The sequence below is a fragment of the Neofelis nebulosa genome, chromosome 17 (genome assembly GCF_028018385.1).
Source record: "Neofelis nebulosa isolate mNeoNeb1 chromosome 17, mNeoNeb1.pri, whole genome shotgun sequence".
In the NCBI taxonomy this organism is placed as follows: Eukaryota; Metazoa; Chordata; class Mammalia; order Carnivora; family Felidae; genus Neofelis; species Neofelis nebulosa.
In genome coordinates, this window is record NC_080798.1 from 17,001,933 (window position 1) to 17,022,726 (window position 20,794).

The 20,794-nt window shown below is 39.0% G+C and overlaps 2 protein-coding genes across 6 annotated transcripts in view; one reads left to right on the forward strand and one right to left on the reverse strand.

The window, feature by feature from the left end:
* The window catches only part of LOC131500314 (zinc finger protein 571), a 130,518-nt gene that overhangs the window by 60,032 nt on the left and 49,692 nt on the right, over positions 1 to 20,794 (reverse strand). The gene's annotated exons all lie outside the window — the stretch shown is intronic.
* Positions 1 to 20,794, forward strand: part of LOC131500316 (zinc finger protein 790-like) — a 56,506-nt gene that overhangs the window by 22,350 nt on the left and 13,362 nt on the right. Inside the window, exons 6-8 of one of the 5 annotated variants that reach the window (XM_058709394.1) lie at positions 1,463 to 1,550; positions 2,444 to 2,478; positions 5,810 to 8,323. In XM_058709394.1, the coding sequence (XP_058565377.1) occupies positions 1,463 to 1,550; positions 2,444 to 2,450 (95 nt within the window). In that variant the 3' untranslated portion in view covers positions 2,451 to 2,478; positions 5,810 to 8,323. The other 4 variants (XM_058709395.1, XM_058709393.1, XM_058709392.1 and 1 more) reach the window with 4 other exon arrangements.

Here is a 20,794-nt window from a genome sequence, read left to right on the forward strand (position 1 = left end):
ATTGTAGAGTCCAAGTATTTGTCAAATTAAATAATGATTACTTAACAAGCTAAAGTAAGAGCTAATGCCCCAATGGGCATTTGAATTGATAGAAATGTGTTTTTTTCTTAATTTCTTTTTATGTTTATTTATTTTGAGAGAGTTTGTGTGAGCAGGGGAGGGGCAGAGAGAGTAGGAGAGAGAAAGAATCCCGAGCAGTCTCTGCACTGCCAGAGCAGAGCCTAAGGTGGGGCTTAAACTCACGAACCTTGAGATCATGTCCTGAGCCAAGATCAAGAGTCGGATGTTTAACCGACTGAGCCACCCAGGTGCCTCTGAATTGATGGAAAGCTTTATTTAACGAAAATAAAGAAAAATTCATGGAATAAATAACAATACAGAAGGTTTTTTATTTTAAGTCAAAATGTTTCTTGGTAGCAATGCCTTAACATTATCATAAGAAAGGAGAACTGTGGTACATGTTTTAGAGGGTATTTTTAATGGCAATATAAAGAGATATAAACCTTACTAGAAACAAATTTTAAATAGAATATAGTTTGTTTTCTAGGAAAATAGATTATTAAATTTCAAGAGTAACTAACAGGGGCCAAAAAATTTAACAGTTAGAAAAAATAATCTTTATAACTCATGTAGGAGTACAGGCTGCTCCCTGAAGAAACAAAATCCTATGGAAAATTTGCTAGCAGATGCTAAAAGACTCACGTAATTCTGATAACAAAATTAGATGTGGAGTAGCCCTTGAACAACAAATTCCAGAAGAATTTTACTCATGAACATACGTGACAAACTAATACAGGGGCACCTGGGTGGCTCAGTCAGTTAAGCATCTGTCTTTGGCTCAGGTCATGATCTCACAGTTCATAAGTTCAAGTCCCACATCAAGCTCTGTGCAGAAAGTGCAATGCCTGTTTGGGATTCTCTTCTCCCTGTCTTTCTGCCTTTCCCCCACTTGTGCTCACTCCCTCTTTCTCTCTAAAAACAAAAACAAAAAACTAATACAATAGTCAAATGATGTTTACCCAGAATGTTTAAACTCTGACCTGGATAGGTGATAATTCTGTAGTTTATGCATAACAGCAAGGTGTATCATTGATGAAGATGTACTTTACCAGTTCAGCACTTAATTTATTCTAAGGGTATTTTCTTGATACCTTTTAGTATTACATAAGTTAAAGAATATTGAGTTTATGTACATGTATGTAGCACATAATTCAGTTCTTTAACAGTAGTTAAACAGTATTAGGGAACATACTTCCCTCTGAAATTATTGTCTTCTGTGGAATTTCTCAACTCATGTGGGGAAAGTGAAATTTTTTTGTTATATTACTTTATTGTAATAAATGAGCCATTTTCATTCATGCTGACTATTTTTGTTAAGGTGATGATTACACTGAGAAATGTAACAGCTTTCTGGACGTCCATATACAGATAACTATGGCCATTCCTTTTTCTTTTGGCCTAGACTTCTGTGTTGAGTTTAGTATCAGTGTGCATATCTGGTGCTCTTGTCTCCTTCATTGTGAATTCCTGGATTTCCTTGAATGCCTGAGGTACGTGTTTCTTGAACCCCTTTCCATTGGTATGTTTGTGAATTTTGATAATGTCTTCTCTAGTCTACCATAGAGATAACAGAAGTTCTTTAGTCATTCCCTAACCACCTTTCTTTGCAGGAACCATTCTGCTAGATTCATTTTGGGAAAGAATTTTTTAATCATTAGTATTAGCACAATTGGATGAAATTTATGAAAAAAAAATCAGTTTCCTCTCTGACATGTAAAGTAGGATGAATTCCCAATAAATCCAGATATCTAAATGTAAAAACTAAAAATAAAACAGAAAGAAACTTTACAAATACTACATGGGTGAATTTATTTACAACCCTGGAATGGAGATATTAAGAAGTATGACTCAAAAATCCAAGTAGAAATAAAGAAAAAAGTAAATAATTTTTATAGGACTCCATGTTAAAGATAAAGGACAATGAAAAATTGGAGATATTTGCAAGTATATCACAGACTAATATCCTTAAAGATTCTAAAATTTGAGATGAGAATGCAAGTTACACTACATTGAGACACCACTTCATCCCTACCAGATGCACAGAAATCCTAAAGGGTATTAATATGCTCTATTGTCAAGACTGAAAAAACAAGAACTCTGAAATTGCTGATGAAAATGAAAAAATATAGTACAGCCCATATAGGAGGGAATTAAGCAATGTCCAGGTGTAGTCTCATGCATTTACCATAAGACCAGCACCCTTATTTCTATCCCAAAGATACACTCATAAAATTACAAAATATGGTATACACTAAGGAATTTTTGAAAAACATGATTTGTAAATGCAGCAAATTGGAAACAACCTAGATGTCCAGCAATTGACTGGGTGAATTAACTATCATATGAATGTACAGTGGAGTATTGTGCATCTGTGTTTTTCTAGGGAGTGATCTTCAGAGTATCTTAAATGAAAAAGAGGTAAGTGCAGAATATGTTTATTATACTAATATGTGTGAAAGAAGAGGGGGATACTATATATACCTGTACTTTAAAAAAAATCTCGGGGTGCCTGGGTGGCTCAGTAGATTAAGTGTCCGACTTCAGCTCAGGTCATGATCTCATGGTTCATGAGTTTGAGCCCCACATCAGACTCCGTGCTGACAGCTCAGAGCCTGGAGCCTGCTTCAGATTCTGTGTCTCCCTCTCTCTTTGCCCCTCCCCTGTTCACAGTCTGTCTCTGTCTCTCAAAAATAAATAAACATTGAGGAAAAAAAAAAAAAAGGAATCTCAAGATGAAACAACAGGGGAGGGCAAGGATGAAAGGTTTATCTTTGGTTATACCTTGTTTTTTGTTTTGACTTTGGATCCATGTAGATATTTTACATATCAGCTTTTATTTTAAAAATTAAGTCAAAAAGGAAAATAAACCTGTATCAAAACCAGTGGATTTGATTCTACATCATGTTCTGGTATAACAACATAAAGAATAATAATTTCAAACGGTGTTAAAATATTTTGACTTACCATTAGGAGAATATCTCAAAGATATTCTGTATCTCAAGCACAAAGAGAAATATAAAGAAATGTAAACTGCCTTTATTAGTCTTTTGTTAGTGGTAATATTGGTATTATTTTTCTACCTAAGGGGTTTATTTATTTTTTTAAGTAGGCTCTATGCCCTATGTGGGGCTTGAACTCATGATCCTGAGATTGAGAGTTGCATGCTCTACCAACTTAGTCAGCCAGGCACCCCTACTAAGGGGTTTAAAAACATTAGTGACCTAGAAGCTATGAGTTGCCCATGTATCCAGACTGTAGTTTTCAAATTCCATTTTCTATAAAAAGAAAAAGTTCTCGGGGCGCCTGGGTGGCTCAGTCGGTTAAGCGCCGACTTCGGCTCAGGTCGTGATCTCGCGGTATGTGAGTTCGAGCCCCGCATCGGGCTCTGTGCTGACTGCTCAGAGCCTGGAGCCCGTTTCAGATTCTGTGTCTCCCTCTCTCTCTGACCCTCCCCCGTTCATGCTCTGTCTCTCTCTGTCTCAAAAATAAATAAATGTTAAAAAAAAAAAAATTTAAAAAAAAAAATTTAAAAAAAAAAAAGAAAAAGTTCTCCTTAGAGAAATGGCATAAGACAGGTCAACAGTAGAAAATGTATATATAATTATCATAAAATGTCTTATTGTACCTAAAAGCAATAAAGCTATCAAAGACTACAGGATCATTAACCTAGAGGAACTGACCAAAGATAGGATCAGTTAAGCATCAGAAACTATTGCAATGGGTTGAAACTGTGTAGGTAAAACTGCCTAAATTCAAAATGAAAAAAAAGGGGGGGGGGCTTTATGGAGTTTGCCAGAGTACTAGCATATTCTGAAATTTTGGTAAGGAACAGAATAGAATTTTGGTAAGGAACCAAATTTCTTTTGGTAAGGAACAGAACCAAGTATTTATCATGATTTTTCTGTACAAGCTGTAATCAAATAGTTGGCAAGAGGAGGTTCAGAAATGACAGACTTAGAAAGTTACATTTGGCATCATTTAATAAAATAATGGAATTGGCAACAATTCATAATAAATGGGTTATTGGGAATTTCAGAAGATAACAATAAGGTTGACAACACTTTAGTTGGCCAATCTTAACACTAAATTGGAACACCATGGTATTAATATGCCTCGTGTGATGCCATAGGAAGTAGGAAGTACTACCTAAGTTATATTTCCCAACACTGAATCTTAATCTAATTTAACCTCCAGATCTAATTACCAATTTATAGGAAATAAAATGAATTTAAAAACTTGTGAGTGGTATATGAAGGTCACAAATTGGCCAAATCAGAATGTGGAAAATTCTATGGGACAAATTGCCAAGTTTCTTCAGTAAATGAGTGGCATGGTAAGGAGGGAGAAAAATGAACTGCCTTAGTTCAAAAGAGACTTAAAGGTAACTTATCAACCAGATTCAAAGTGTGGAACATTCTTGAGTCCAGACTTGGAACAAATAACTGAACAGATATTTTGAGGAAATCATGAAAAATTGAACATGGATTGGGTATTAGATACTAATTAATTTTGTTAATTTGGTTGGATGTGGTAAAGAGACTGCATATGTCCTGGTGCACATGCCTGGGGCGGGAGGGGGAGGGGAGCCAACCCCGGGCTTGGTAGCATTCTCAGGGGTGTGCTTTGAGAAAGCCCCCTCCCTTGAGCACTGTGGGAAGAAGGTTTATTGCCCCTGCAAAGACAAAAGACCCTGAAGGCGCCAGCCAGAGGCCCTTTGTCAACTGAGCAGAGTGCTATTTCAGAACTGGGTGTCCACATGGAGCAGGATCCTTTAAGACATTGGGTTTTGGATCCCAGTCGAGCACTGGGGAGTCAGGGGAGACTGTAGAGCAGGGCAAATCGGCCACTGAAGTCTGTGCTGCTCTGTCAGGGCAGCATAAACAGTGTGGTTTGGGACACCTGGTAGGAGGAGAGATTGGGGTGTCGCCATTTTCCTCCACATCACTAACACAGTGGGGCTTCAGGGAGCAGCACAGCCACCTCCAGTGGAGGTGGGACCCACTTACACCAAACGTTGCCCTTCCGAGGCCAGGAACTGCTTATTTACCAGGGTGAGATTGACACTCACTGAACTAGTTGGTCCCTCCTCCAGACCAGCACAACCACTGTTTCCAAGGCACCAACAGACAACTGTCCTGCAGTTTTGTATGTTAGTCTGGTTTTTTTTCTTTTTAAATTATTATTATTATTACTTCTTCTCTTTTCCCTGCATTACCTTTCTACTCTCCTTCCCCCCAACCCCCACCTTGGAATCAGCCTTATAGTTTCTGATTTGATTTTTGGTCAATACTTACATATTTTTCCTTTTTTTTTTTTTTTTTTAATTTCTGTTCTGGTTGTTTAATCTGGCATTTTTACTCTATCCTTTTTTTACCTTTTCTGTATCTCCTTTATTTTCCTCTCTGTCTTTCTGGATTAAGCCCAATAGTTTTTTTGATTCTCTCTGCCTGGTCTTTTTTCCCTCCCCTATCATTTTGCTCTTTGTTTAGGGTAAGGTTTCTTCCCCCCACCAACTCCTCCTATTTTCCAGGTTTACCTCAGTGAACAAATCAAAGCACACCTGGTGGACAGTCCAATCCACCACTATGAGTAGTTAGATAAAGCAGCCAAGACACAATAATAGAGTGCATGTAACACACTCCAAAAACACCTCCTAAAGTGCCAGGCCCTGAACAGTGTATGACCCCCCCCCTTTTTTTTTTAAAGATTTAAAAAAAATTTTTTTTTAACATTTATTTATTTTTGAGAGAGAGAGAGCATGAACAGGGGAGGGTCAGAGAAAGAGGGAGACACAGAATCAGAAGCAGGCTGCAGGCTCTGAGCTGTCAGCACAGAGCCCAACACGGGGCTCGAACCCATGGACAGCGAGATCATGACCTGAGCCGAAGTCGAACGCTTAACTGACTGAGCCACCCAGGCGCCCCACTCCTTTTTAATATAGTAGTACTTGCAGGTGCAGGACACATGACAAGCTATTAGAAGATGTAAAGGACAGAAAACTAGCCAAAATGATGCAACATAAGAATTATCCTCGAAGGGAATCCCAGGAAGAAATGACAGCCAGAGAATTGCTCAGAACAGATATAAACAATATATCTGATCAGGAATTTAGAATAATAGTCATAAGACAAATAGCCGGGCTTGAAAAATAGCATAGAAGACGGCAGAGAATCTGCAGAGATTAAGGACCTAAGAAATAGTCACAGGGAACTAAGAAATGCTGTAAATGAGCTGCAAAATAAGCTAGATGCAATAACAGCAAAGATAGGTGAAATAGAAGATAAAGTATGGAAAATGATGAAGCTGAGAAAAGTAGAAAAAGGAAGTTACTAGATCATGAGGGAACAATTACAGACCTAAGTGATTCAATGAAATAATATCGATATCATAGGAGTTCCAGAAGGGGGAAGAGAGAAGGGAGAAGAAGATTTATTTGAACAAATTATAGCGAGATGTTCCCTAATCTGGGGTAGGAAACAGGCATCCAAGTCCAGGAGGCACAGAGAACTCCCAGATCAACAAAAATAAGTCAACACCATGACATATCGTAGTGAAACTGGCAAAATACAAAGATAAAGAGAAAATTCTGAAAGCAGCTAGGGACAAATGGCCCTTAACATACAAGAGTAGACACATAAGGGTAGTAGCAGATCTGTCCACTGAAATTTGTCAGGGCAGAAGGGAGTGGCAAGAAATATTCAATGTGCTGAATAGGGAAAATATGCAGCCAAGAATCCTATATCCAGCAAGGCTGTCATTTAGAGTAGAAGGAAAGATAAATGTTTTTCCCAGAGAAAAACTAAAGGAGTTCATAAGCCAGCCCTGCAGGAAATCTTAAGGGGGTCTGTGTGAATGGAAAGCAGAAAAGACTACAAAGGACCAGAGACATCACCACAAGCGTGAAACCTACAGATAACACAATGACACTAAATCCCTATCTTTTAATAATCTGAATGTAAATGGACTAAATGCCCCAATCAAAAGACATGGGATATCAGAATGAATAAAAAACTAAGATCCATCTATATGCTGCCTACATGAGACCCATTTTAGACCTGAGGACACCGGCAGATTGAAAGTGAAGGGATAGAGAACCATCTATCATGCTATGGGATGTAAAAAGAAAGCCAGAGTAGCCATACTTCTATCAGACAAACTAGATTTTAACCAAAGACTGTAACAAAAGATGAAGAAGGTCATTATAATTGAGGGGTCTATCCATCAAGAAGCGCTAACAATTATAAATGTTTATGCCCCAACTTGGAAGCACCCAAATATATATATCAGTTAATCACGAACATAAATAAATGTATAGATAACAATACTGTGATTGTAGGGGACTTTAATACTCCACTTACAACAATGGACAGATCATCTAGGCAGAAAATCAGTAAAGAAACAATAGCTCTGAATGACACATTGGACCAGATGGGCTTAACAGATATATTCAGATCTTTTCATCCAAAAGCAGCAGAATGCACATTCTTCTCGAGTGTACATGGGACATTCTCAAAATGGGTCACAAAACAGACCTCAACAAATATAAAAGGATTGAAATCATGCCATGCACCTATTTTCAGATCACAACGCTATGAAACTTGAAATCAACCACAAAAATACATTTGGAAAGCCTCTAAATACATGGAGGTTAAAGAATATCCTAAGGAATGAATGGGTCAACCAGGAAATTAAGGAAGAACTTTAAAAGCATATGGAAGCAAATGAAAATGAAAACATAACAGTCCAAACCTTTTGGGATGCAGCAAAGGCAGTCCTAAGGTGAAAATACAGTGTGATCCAGGCTTATCTCAAGAAACAAGAAAAATCCCAAATACAGAATCTAACCTTACAGCTAAAGCAATTAGAAACAGAGCAGGAAAGAAGCCTCAAAACCAGCAGAAGAAAAGAAATAAAGATTAGAGCAGAAATAATATAAAATAATAATTTAAAAAAGAACAGAACAGTTCAGTGAGTCTAAGATCTGATTTTTTGAAAGGATAAACAAAATTGGTAAACCCTTAGCCAGACTTCTCAAAAAGAAAAGAGAGAACCCAAAGAGATACAATCACAAATGAAAGAGATCACAACGCCACAGAAATACAAACAATTATTATAGAAAACTATGAAAAATTATATGCCAACAAACTGGATAATCTGGAAGAAATGGACAAATTCCTAGATACCCATCCACTACAAAAACTCAAATGGGAAGAAATAGAAAACTTGAACAGACCCATAAGCAGTGAAGAAACTGAAGCAGTTATTTTAATTTTTTTTTTCAACGTTTTTTATTTATTTTTTGGGACAGAGAGAGACAGAGCATGAACAGGGGAGGGGCAGAGAGAGAGGGAGACACAGAATCGGAAACAGGCTCCAGGCTCCGAGCCATCAGCCCAGAGCCTGACGCGGGGCTCGAACTCACGGACCGCGAGATCGTGACCTGGCTGAAGTCGTACGCTTAACCGACTGCGCCACCCAGGCGCCCCCTGAAGCAGTTGTTTTAAAATCTCCCAACAAATAAGAGTCTTGGACCAGATGGCTTCCAAGGGAATTTTATCAGACATTTAAATCAGAAAGAGTTAATTCCTATTCTTCTCAAGCTGTTCCAAAAATAGAATGGAAGGAAGGCTTCCGGACTCATTCTATGAAGCCAGCATCACCTTGATTCCCAAACCAGACAAAGACCCCACTAAAAAGGAAAATTACAGGCCAGTATCTCTGATGAACATGGATGTGAGAAATCTCAACAAGACACTAGTAAATTGAATTCAACAGTATATTAAAAGAATTATTCACCATGATCAAGTGGGATTCATTCCTGGGTTGCAGGGCTGGTTCAATATCTGCAAATCAATCAACGTGATATATCACATTAATGGAAAAAAAGATAAGAACCATATGATCTTGTCAATAGATGTGGAAAAAGATTTTGACAAAATACAACATTTTTTCTTAATAAAAACCCTCAATAAAGTCAGAATAGAAGGAACATACCTTAACATCATAAAAGCCATATATGAAAGGCCCATAGCTAATATCACCCTCAATCAGGAAAAACTTTCCCCCTGAGATCAGGAACACAACAGAGATGTCAACTCTCACCACTGTTGTTTAACATAGTGTTGGAAGTCCTAGCCTCAGCAATCAGACAACAAAACAAAATAAAAGGCATCCAAATCGACAAAGAAGAAGTCAGACTTTTACTTTGATACTCTACATGGAAAACCTGAAAGACTCCCCCCCAAAAAACCTGCTAGAGCTGATACATGAATTCAGCTCTGAACCTGGAGCCTGCTTTGGATTTTATGTGTCTCTCTCTCTGCACCTCCCCCACTCACACTCTGTTGCTCTCTCAAAAATAAATAAACATTAAAAATTAAAAATATATATATATTACAAAGAAAGAATTGGAATCATACTGTGTTCTTTGACTGCAAAGGAATCAAACTAGAAATTGTTTAGCAGAAAGATAACATGAAACTAAACAATACACTTTAACTCTTGGGTCAAAGAGGAAATCTCAAGGGATGTTTTTTAAAAAGGTTACACTGAATGAAAATGAAAATAGAACATAGGAAAACTTGTAGAATACAATTAAATCGGAATTTACAGAAAAATTTATAGTACTAAATGCTCATCAAAAATGGGGTAAACTTCTCAAAAAAAAATACCGCTCAAATTCCTTCCATAAGAAACTAGAAAAAGAGGAAAACAATGCAAAGTGAACAGAAGGAAGGAAATAAAGAACTTAAAATCAATGAAATTGTAAACAAAAACAATACAGAAAAATAAACCAAAATCTCATCTTTTGAAAAGATCAATGAAACTGATAAACTTCTAACAAGATTGTCATCAGAAATGTAAGAGAATATTAGTAAAAATCCAGCAAACAATGATAGGATAATAAGGGAGCATTATGAGCAATTCTACTCACAGAAACTCAACAACTTAGAAGAAATGGACCATTTCTTATAAACCATGAACTAACTAATGCATCCAAGATTAAATAAATAATATGAATAGTAAAGTACAACTACTTAAGTTAAATTCATAGTTTGTTTCTAATTTTGAAATAGCTTTATTGAGATATAATTTACATTCCACATACTTTACCCTTTTAAAATTTATTATGTAATAATTTTTGGTAGGTTACATTACCAACTTTTTACAAGTTGTAAAATATATACAACATAGGATTGCCATTTTCACCATTTTTAAATGTACAATTCAGCAACATTAGTTATATCACATTGTTGTGCAACTATCACTGCTATCTATTTCTAACCTTTTCGTCACCTCAAACAGAAACTGTAACCATTAGGCAATAACTCCTAATAACTTCTAATCTACTTTCTATGAAAATCTATTAATTTGCCTATTCTTGATATTTCATATAAGTGGAAACATACAATACTTGTTCTTTTGTGTCTGGCTTATTTTACTTAATGTAATGTTTTCAACACTAATCCATGTTGTAGCATGTGCAAGAATTTCATTTCTTTTTGTGCCTGAATATTATTCCATTGTGCATATATACCACATTTTGTTTATTCTGTTGATGGATACTTGAGTTGTTTCTACATTTTGCTTATTATGTATAATGCTGCAATAAACATTTGTGTACAAGTATCTATTCAAGTCATTGCTTTCAATTCCTTTAATACCTGAGTGGGATTGTTGGGTCATATGGAAATTCTATATTTAGCTTTTGAGGAACCACCAAGTTATTTTTATAGGAACCGCACAATTTCTAGCAATATCTGAGCGTCCCAGTTGTTCCATATCCTCATCAACAGTTGTTATTTTTTAATTTTTAAAATAGGGATCCTAGGGGGCCCCTAAAAGCCTCCAACTTCAGCTCAGGTCGTGAGATTGAGTTTTGAGTTCATGAGTTCTAGCCCTGCATTGAGCTCTCTGCTGTCAGCACAGAGCCTGCTTTGGATTCTCTGTCTCCCATTCTTTCTGCCCTTTCCCCCCACCCCCTCAAAAATAAATAAAAACATTTAAAAATAAATTTAAAATAGGCATCCTAGTAGGTGTTTAGTGTATTTTTCATTTCAGTTATTGTACTTTTAAGTTCCACAACTTCTTTCAGCTTTTTCAGCATATTTAGGACAGTTGATTTTGTTTCTTCATTCATCTGGTGATAGACATTTGGGATGTTGGCTCAGGTGCATATATCCTTATGATTGTTATGTCTTCTTGATGGATTAGCCCTTTTTGATGATACAGTGTACCTCTTTGTCTCTGGTAATTTTGTCTTAATGCCTGTTTGATCTGATAGTATAGCCACTCCATTTCTGTTATGATTGCAGTTTGCATGGTGTATCTTTTTCTGTCCTTTTGTTTTGAAATTTGATATTTGAATCTAAAACGTATATCCAGTATATAGTTGAATCATATTTTTAAATTCTCTGCCAATCTCCACCTTTGCCTGGGGACCTGTATATACTCTTTCTCACCTCCAGGAAGAAGTAGGCAGCCTCTTATTTTTGCTCACTCAGTCTGTGCTGAGCTGGGAATGGGGGGTTGTGGCATCTATCAGTTGAAACCATTGGTTCTGTTTTCCCAAAGGTGGATAGACTGTGCCAGACCTCTCAGAGCTGTAAGACTAAGTCAAATGCCAAGTCGTTGGATGGCCCTAGCAACACTGGAGTGTTGGACACACAGATCAACTCTTTTCTTCCCCATGGGAAAGCTGAGGGCTGAAGGCTTGCTTTGTGTTGAATAGAGGTAAGGATTAATGGTATCTACCAGCCCAACCCACCATCTCTGTTATCTACCCAGTGGCTAGATTTTTTTTTTTTTTTTATTTTTGGGACAGAGAGAGACAGAGCATGAACGGGGGAGGGGCAGAGAGAGAGGGAGACACAGAATCGGAAACAGGCTCCAGGCTCCGAGCCATCAGCCCAGAGCCTGACGCGGGGCTCGAACTCACGGACCGCGAGATCGTGACCTGGCTGAAGTCGGACGCTTAACCGACTGCGCCACCCAGGCGCCCCCCAGTGGCTAGATTTTACTGGACCTGTCAGAACTCCACACTGGCAAGACCTAAGTCAGTGTTCTGGGAGCTCCCAGGAAATTTAAGGTACAGAATGTGAAAAATATGCCCCACCCCCCCCCCCACCCCCCCCCCCACCCCCCCGGTGAAGCTGGTAGCCAGGAGTCTCTCACTGATATGATGTTGTACCATGTGCCTGGACTGTGGCAGAAGGGTGTCCCATATCTCCCTATGGGTTTTGATGAGTCTGGCTTTGCATTCTCCCTAGGTGCAGAGGCTTTCACTCAGTTTTTGGATTTCTCACAAAGGGAATTTCTCCATGAATTGCTGTATCAGTGTGTTTGTCAGAGGAGAGAGGGCCTAGGACATCCAATTCTACCATCTTGCTGACATCTCATTTACACAGAAGCTGCTTTAATTTGTCCACAGGTCATTGAGGCTCTTTTCTTTCAGTCTTTTTCTCTCTGTGCTTCATTTTTCCAAACATATTTTCAAGTTCACTGAATTTTTCCTTCCTCTATGTTTAATCTCCAATAAAATTTTCTTCTCAGATATTTTTCTTTTATAGAAGTTCCATCTGTATCCTCTATATCTGTCCTCATTATGTTGTGGATTTTAAAAAATTCTTAACCAGAGGCACCTGGGTGGCTCGGTCAGTTAAGCATTTGACTTTGGCTCAGGTCATGTTCTTGTGGTTCATGGGTTTGAGACCTGCATTGGGCTCTGTGCTGACAGCTCAGAGCCTGGAGCCTGCTTCAGATTCTGTGTCTCCCTCTCTCTACCCCTCCCCCATTTGTGCTCTGTCTCTCTTTCAAAAATAAACATGAAAAAAATTAAAAATTCTTAAACATATTAAGCATAATAGCTTCTTTAGTAATTTTGTACTGATACCATTTCCCCTGCCATTTTATTTGGCCAACCAATTGATTTTTGTCTGGTTTTGTGTCACGTGGTGGGGGGCTTCTTTATACAGATAATGAACATTACGCAATTTACATTGTTGAATGTGGCTATTGTTCCATTTCTTTTAGAGGGTGAAGCTTTGCTCTGTAGGCAGCTAGGTTACTTGCTTGATTCTTTTAAAACTTTAAAAAAGCAGTTTAGGACAAGTCTAAAGTGCTTTAGAGATGGTTGACCTCTGTTCCTTATGTGTGACTCTTCTGGGCTATCTACTAAATGGTATGGGTGATCATCAGGGTCAGAATTAGAAACATCTCTGCCCTGTGTCAGCTCTGGGCATTTTACAACTTGCAGCTCTCTGATTACACTTTGCTCAGACTTGTAGAATCACAACCTACACATGTACTACTTAATGTTAGGAACGACTGAAGAGGACCCTTTCACACATTTCTGAAATTCTCTGCACAGCTTCCTTCTCTCTGGAACTGCTCTCCAACTTCCAGGAACATCAGTCTCTTTGATCTCAATCTTCTCAACATAGACCAGCATGCTCAGTTTGGGATAAACCTTTTTCATTATCTAGAATGTATCTCCAGGTAGGAAGTTGGTGTGATCATACTGCTCACTTAATTTGTATCTTTCTTGTTGAGGATCACAGACGCTGTTTAAACCTGTTATTCCATCATGGCTCCTTTTGGCTTTATTTTTTGTTCCTGGTGATGGTATAGGGAATGAGCACTCTCATACGTTAATGATGAGAATGTAAACTGTTTTTTTTTTTTTTAATTTTTTTTTTTAACGTTTATTTATTTTTGAGACAGAGAGAGACAGAGCATGAACGGGGGAGGGTCAGAGAGAGGGAGACACAGAATCTGAAACAGGCTCCAGGCTCTGAGCCGTCAGCACAGAGCCCGACGCGGGGCTCAAACTCATGGACCGTGAGATCATGACCTGAGCTGAAGTCGGCCACTTAACCAACTGAGCCACCCAGGCGCCCCTGTAAACTGTTTCAAAACAGCATGATCTATTAAAACAAATGTAAAATGTATACATATTTTGACTTAGCAGTCTAATCTGTAGGAATATATTCTGTAGAAATAAAAACACAAATATGCAAGAATAAGCATATAAAGACATTTATTGCCTGGTTTGCAGCAACAAAGAAATAACCTGAATATTCAATCTGTAGAAAATAGGGAGGCTATATCATGGCATTGCTGTTACCATGTTTCTGTTTTGTTCTGTAGGCATTTTTAAAAAGACAAAAGCAAGTGTACAAGAGACACAGCAACCAAATGTAATGAGCAGATGTCTTTTAAATCCTGACTGAAATAACCCAACTATAATCACTAATATCTCAAAAATTACTAGATATTAATTAAGTCCTTATCTGTTCAAGATACATACTGAAATATGTAGAGGGGAGATGATAAAATATACTGGTTTGGGTACAATAGGGAAGATGGTGGCGTAGGAGGACGCTGGGCTCACTGCGACCCCCTGATCACTTAGATTCCACCCACACCTGCCTAAATAACCCAGAAAACCGCCAGAAGACTAGCTTGGCTCTCCGGAGCCAAACGTAGACAAGAGGCCCACAGAAGAGGGTAGGAAGGGCGGAGAGGCGGTGCATGCTACATAGACTGGCAGGAGGGAACCAGGGCAGAGGGGCAGCCTGCCGGCAAAGCCAAGCCCCCGAGTCTGGCTTGCAAAAGCAGAGGGGCCGGACGGAGTATATTTTGACAGCAAGCGGGACTTAATATCTGGGAGGTTATAAGTTAACACCTCTGCTCAGAGAGTGGGAGGGCTGGAGGACAACACGAGGGAGAGTTGTTGAGCCCCAGATGACAGAGCACAACTTGGCAGGGAACAAAGGCGCTCACCAGCGCCATCTCCCTCGCCCATCCCCCAGCCAAAATCCCAAAGGGAACCAGTTCCTGTCAGGGAACTTGCGTGCACCTGCAAACACCCAATGCTGTGTTTCTACAGATCCACCCCTCTGGCGATGGGTCTGACTCCCTCCCGGTGCCACAGGGCCCCTCCTGAAGCAGATCACCCAAGGATAAGCGAGCTGAGCCTGCTCCTCCCGCCCCTGTGCACCTTGCCGATCCACCCCAGCTAATATGCCAGATCCCCAGCACCACAAGCCTGGCAGTGTGCAAGTAGCCCAGATGGGCCACGCCACCCCACAATGAGTCCCGCCTGTAGGAGAGGGGAAGAGAAGGTACACACCAGTCCGACTGTGGCCCCAGCAGTGGGCTGGGGGCAGACATCAGGTCTGACTGCGGCCCCGCCCACCAACGCAAGTTATTGAAGACAGCACAGGGGAAGTGCCCTGCAGTTCCACACCACTCCAGGGACTATCCAAAATGACGAAACGGAAGAATTCCCCTCAAAAGAATCTCCAGGAAATAGCGACAGCTAACGAACTGATCAAAAACGATTTAAACAATATAACAGAAAGTGCATTTAGAATAATAGTCATAAAATTAATCGCTGGGCTTGAAAACAGTATAGAGAACAGCAGAGAATCTATTGCTACAGAGATCAAGGGACTAAGGAACAGCCAGGAGAAGCTAAAAAATGCTATCAATGAGCTGCAAAATAAAATGGAGTTGACCACAGCTCGGATTGAAGAGGCAGAGGAGAGAATAGGTGAACTTGAAGATAAAATTATGGAAAAAGAAGAAGCTGAGAAAAAGATTAAAAAAATCCAGGAGTATGAGGGGAAAATTAGAGAACTAAGTGATGCACTAAAGAGAAATAATCTACACATAATTGGTATTCCAGAGGAGGAAGAGAGAGGGAAAGGTGCTGAAGGTGTACTTGGAGAAATAATAGCTGAGAACGTCCCTGTTTTGGGGAAGGAAAAAGGCATTGAAATCCAAGAGGCACAGAGAACTCCCTTCAGACATAACTTGAATCCATCATCTGCACGACATATCATAGTGAAACTGGCAAAATACAAGGATAAAGAGAAAATTCTGAAAGCAGCTAGGGGTAAACATGCTCTAACATATAAAGGGAGACTGATAAGACTTGTGACCGATCTCTCTACTGAAACTTGGCAGGCCAGAAAGGAATGGCAGGAAATCTTCAATGTGATGAACAGAAAAATAATGCAGCCGAGAATCCTTTATCCAGCAAGTCTGTCATTTAGAATAGAAGGAGAGATAAAGATCTTCCCAAACAAACAAAAACTGAAGGAATTCGTCACCACTAAACCAGCCCTACAAGAGATCCTAAGGGGCATCCTGTGAGACAAAGTACCAGAGACATCGCTACAAGCATGAAACCTACAGACATCAAAATGACTCTCAACCCCTATCTTTCTATAACACTGAATGTAAATGGACTAAATGTGCCAACCAAAAGACATAGGGTATCAGAATGGATTAAAAAAAACAAGACTCATCTATTTGCTGTCTACAAGAGACTCATTTTAGACCTGAGGACACCTTCAGATTGAAAGTGAGAGGATGGAGAACTATTTATCATACTACTGGAAGTCAAAAGAAAGCTGGAGTAGCCATACTTATATCAGACAAACTAGACTTTAAACTAAAGCTGTAACAAGAGATGAAGAAGGGCATTATATAATAATTACAGGGTCTATCTATCAAGAAGAACTAACAATTATAAATGTCTATGCACCGAATACGGAAGCCCCCAAATATATAAAACAATTACTCATAAACATAAGCAACCTTATTGATAAGAACGTGGTAATTGCAGGGGACTTTAATAGCCCACTTACAACAATGGATAGATCATCTAGACACACGGTCAATAAAGAAACAAGGGCCCTGAATGATACATTGGATCAGATGGACTTGACAGATATATTTAGAACTCTGCATCCCAAAGCAACAGAATATACTTTCTTCTCGAGTGCGCATGGAACATTCTCCAAGATAGATCACATACTGGGTCACAAAACAGCCCTTCATAAGTATACAAGAATTGAGATCATACTATGCATACTTTCAGACCACAATGCTGTGAAGCTTGAAATCAACACAGGAAAAAGTCTGGAAAACCTCCAAAAGCATGGAGGTTAAAGAACACCCTACTAAAGAATGAATGGGTCAACCAGGCAGTTAGAGAAGAAATTAAAAAATATATGGAAAGAAACGAAAATGAAAATACAACAATCCAAACGCTTTGGGATGCAGCAAAGGCAGTCCTGAGAGGAAAATACATTGCAATCCAGACCTATCTCAAGAAACAAGAAAAATCCCAAATACAAAATCTAACAGCACACCTAAAGGAAATAGAAGCAGAACAGCAAAGACACCGTAAACCCAGCAGAAGAAGAGAAATAATAAAGATCAGAGCAGAAGTAAACAATATAGAATCTAAAAAAACTGTAGAGCAGATCAATGAAACCAAGAGTTGGTTTTTTGAAAAAATAAACAAAATTGATAAACCTCTAGCCAGGCTTCTCAAAAAGAAAAGGGAGATGACCCAAGTGGATAAAATCATGAATGAAAATGGAATTATTACGACCAATCCCTCAGAAATACAAGCAATTATCAGGGAATACTATGAAAAATTATATGCCAACAAACTGGACAACCTGGAAGAAATCGACAAATTTCTAAACACCCACACACTTCCAAAACTCAAACAGGAGGAAATAGAAAGCTTGAACAGACCCATAACCAGCGAAGAAATTGAATCGGTTATCAAAAATCTCCCAACAAATAAGAGTCCAGGACCAGATGGCTTCCCAGGGGAGTTCTACCAGACGTTTAAAGCAGACATAATATGGGGCGCCTGGGTGGCGCAGTCGGTTAGGCGTCCGACTTCAGCCAGGTCACGATCTCGCGGTCCGTGAGTTCGAGCCCCGCGTCGGGCTCTGGGCTGATAGCTCGGAGCCTGGAGCCTGTTTCCGATTCTGTGTCTCCCTCTCTCTCTGCCCCTCCCCTGTTCATGCTCTGTCTCTCTCTGTCCCAAAAATAAATAAAAAACGTTGAAAAAAAAATTTTTTTTTAAATAAAAAAATAATAAAAAAATAAAGCAGACATAATACCTATCCTTCTCAAGCTATTCGAAAAAATAGAAAGGGAAGGAAAACTTCCAGACTCATTCTATGAAGCCAGTATTACTTTGATTCCTAAGCCAGACAGAGACCCAGTAAAAAAAGAGAACTACAGGCCAATATCCCTAATGAATATGGATGCAAACATTCTCAATAAGATACTAGCAAATCGAATTCAACAGCATAGAAAAAGAATTACTCACCATGATCAACTGGGATTCATTCCTGGGATGCAGGGCTGGTTCAACATTCGCAAATCAATCAATGTGATACATCACATTAATAAAAGAAAAGATAAGAACCATATGATCCTGTCAATTGATGCAGAAAAAACATTTGACAAAATTCAGCAAGGTTTCTTAATAAAAACCCTCGAGAAAGTCGGGACAGAAGGAACATACTTAAACATCATAAAAGCCATTTATGAAAAGCCCACAGCTAACATCATCCTCAATGGGGAAAAATTGAGAGCTTTTTCCCTGAAATCAGGAACACGACAGGGATGTCCACTCTCACCGCTGTTGTTTAACATAGTGTTGGAAGTTCTAGCATTAGCAATCAGACAACAAAAGGAAATCAAAGGCATCAAAAATGGCAAATAAGAAGCTTTCACTTTTTGCAGATGACATGATATTATACATGGAAAATCCGATAGACACCACCAAAAGTCTGCTAGAACTGATACATGAATTCAGCAAAGTTGCAGGATACAAAATCAATGTACAGAAATCAGTTGCATTCTTATACACTGATAATGAAGCAACACAAAGACAAATAAAGAAACGGATCCCATTCACAATTGCACCAAGAAGCATAAAATACCTAGGAATAAATCTAACCAAAGATGTAAAAGATCTGTATGCTGAAAACTATAGAAAGCTTATGAAGGAAATTGAAGAAGATATAAAGAAATGGAAAAACATTCCGTGCTCATAGGTTGGAAGAATAAATATTGTCAAAATGTCAATACTACCCAAAGCTATCTACACATTCAATGCAATCCCAATCAAAATTGCACCAGCATTCTTCTCGAAACTAGAACAAGCAATCCTAAAATTCATATGGAACCACAAAAGGCCCCGAATAGCCAAAGTAATTTTGAAGAAGAAGACCAAAGCAGGAGGCATCACAATCCCAGACTTTAGCCTCTACTACAAAGCTGTAATCATCAAGACAGCATGGTATTGGCACAAAAACAGACACATAGACCAATGGAATAGAATAGAAACCCCAGAACTAGACCCACAAAAGCATGGCCAACCAATCTTTGACAAAGCAGGAAAGAATATCCAATGGAAAAAAGATAGTCTCTTTAACAAATGGTGCTGGGAGAACTGGACAGCAACATGCAGAAGGTTGGAACTAGACCACTTTCTCACACCATTCACAAAAATAAACTCAAAATGGATAAAGGACCTGAATGTGAGACAGCAAACCATCAAAACTCTAGAGGAGAAAGCAGGAAAAGACCTCTCTGACCTCAGCCGTAGCAATTTCTTAACTTGACACATCCCCAAAGGCAAGGGAATCAAAAGCAAAAATGAACTATTGGGACCTCATGAAGATAAAAATCTTCTGCACAGCAAAGGAAACAATCAACAAAACTAAAAGGCAACCAACAGAATGGGAAAAGATATTTGCAAATGACATATCGGACAAAGGGCTAGTATCCAAAATCTATAAAGAGCTCACCAAACTCCACACCCGAAAAACAAATAATCCAGTGAAGAAATGGGCAGAAAACATGAAGAGACACTTCTCTAAAGAAGACATCCGGATGGCCAACAGGCACATGAGAAGATGCTCAATGTCGCTCCTCATCAGGGAAATACAAATCAAAACCACACTCAGATATCACCTCACGCCAGTCAGAGTGGCCAAAATGAACAAATCAGGAGACTATAGATGCAGGAGAGGATGTGGAGAAACAGGAACCTTTTTGCACTGTTGGTGGGAATGCAAACTGGTGCAGCCGCTCTGGAAAGCAGTGTGGAGGTTCCTCAGAAAATTAAAAGTAGATCTACCCTATGACCCAGCAATAGCACTGCTAGGAATTTACCTAAGGGATACAGGAGTCCTGATGCATAGGGGCACTTGTACCCCAATGTTTATAGCAGCACTCTCAACAATAGCCAAATTATGGAAAGAGCCTAAATGTCCATCAACTGATGAATGGATAAAGAAATTGTGGTTTATATACCCAATGGAGTACTACGTGGCAATGAGAAAGGATGAAATATGGCCCTTTGTAGCAACGTGGATGGAACTGGAGAGTGTCATGCTAAGTGAAATAAGCCATACAGAGAAAGACAGACACCGTATGTTTTCACTCTTATGTGGATCCTGAGAAACTTAACAGAAACCCATGGAGGGAAGGAAAAAAAAAAAAAGAGGTTAGAGTGGGAGAGAGCCAAAGCATAAGAGACTCTTAAAAACTGAGAACAAACTGAGGGTTGATGGGGGGTGGGAGGGAGGGGAGGGTGGGTGATGGGTATTGAAGAGGACATCTTTTGGGATGAGCACTGGGTGTTGTATGGAAACCAATTTGACAATAAATTTCATAAAAATAAAATAAAATAAAGTATCTTAAAAGATTAAAAATAATAAAATATACTGTTTGGCTTTAAAATATTCCAGCAAAAATATTTGGAAGATTAACAAGAAAAGTAAAATAGAAGTGATTATTAAAAATATGTGATGCTCGGTGCCTGGATGGCTCAGTCGGTTAAGCGTGTGACTCTTGATTTCAGCTCAGGTCATGATCTCACAGTGTGAGACTGAGCCCTGTG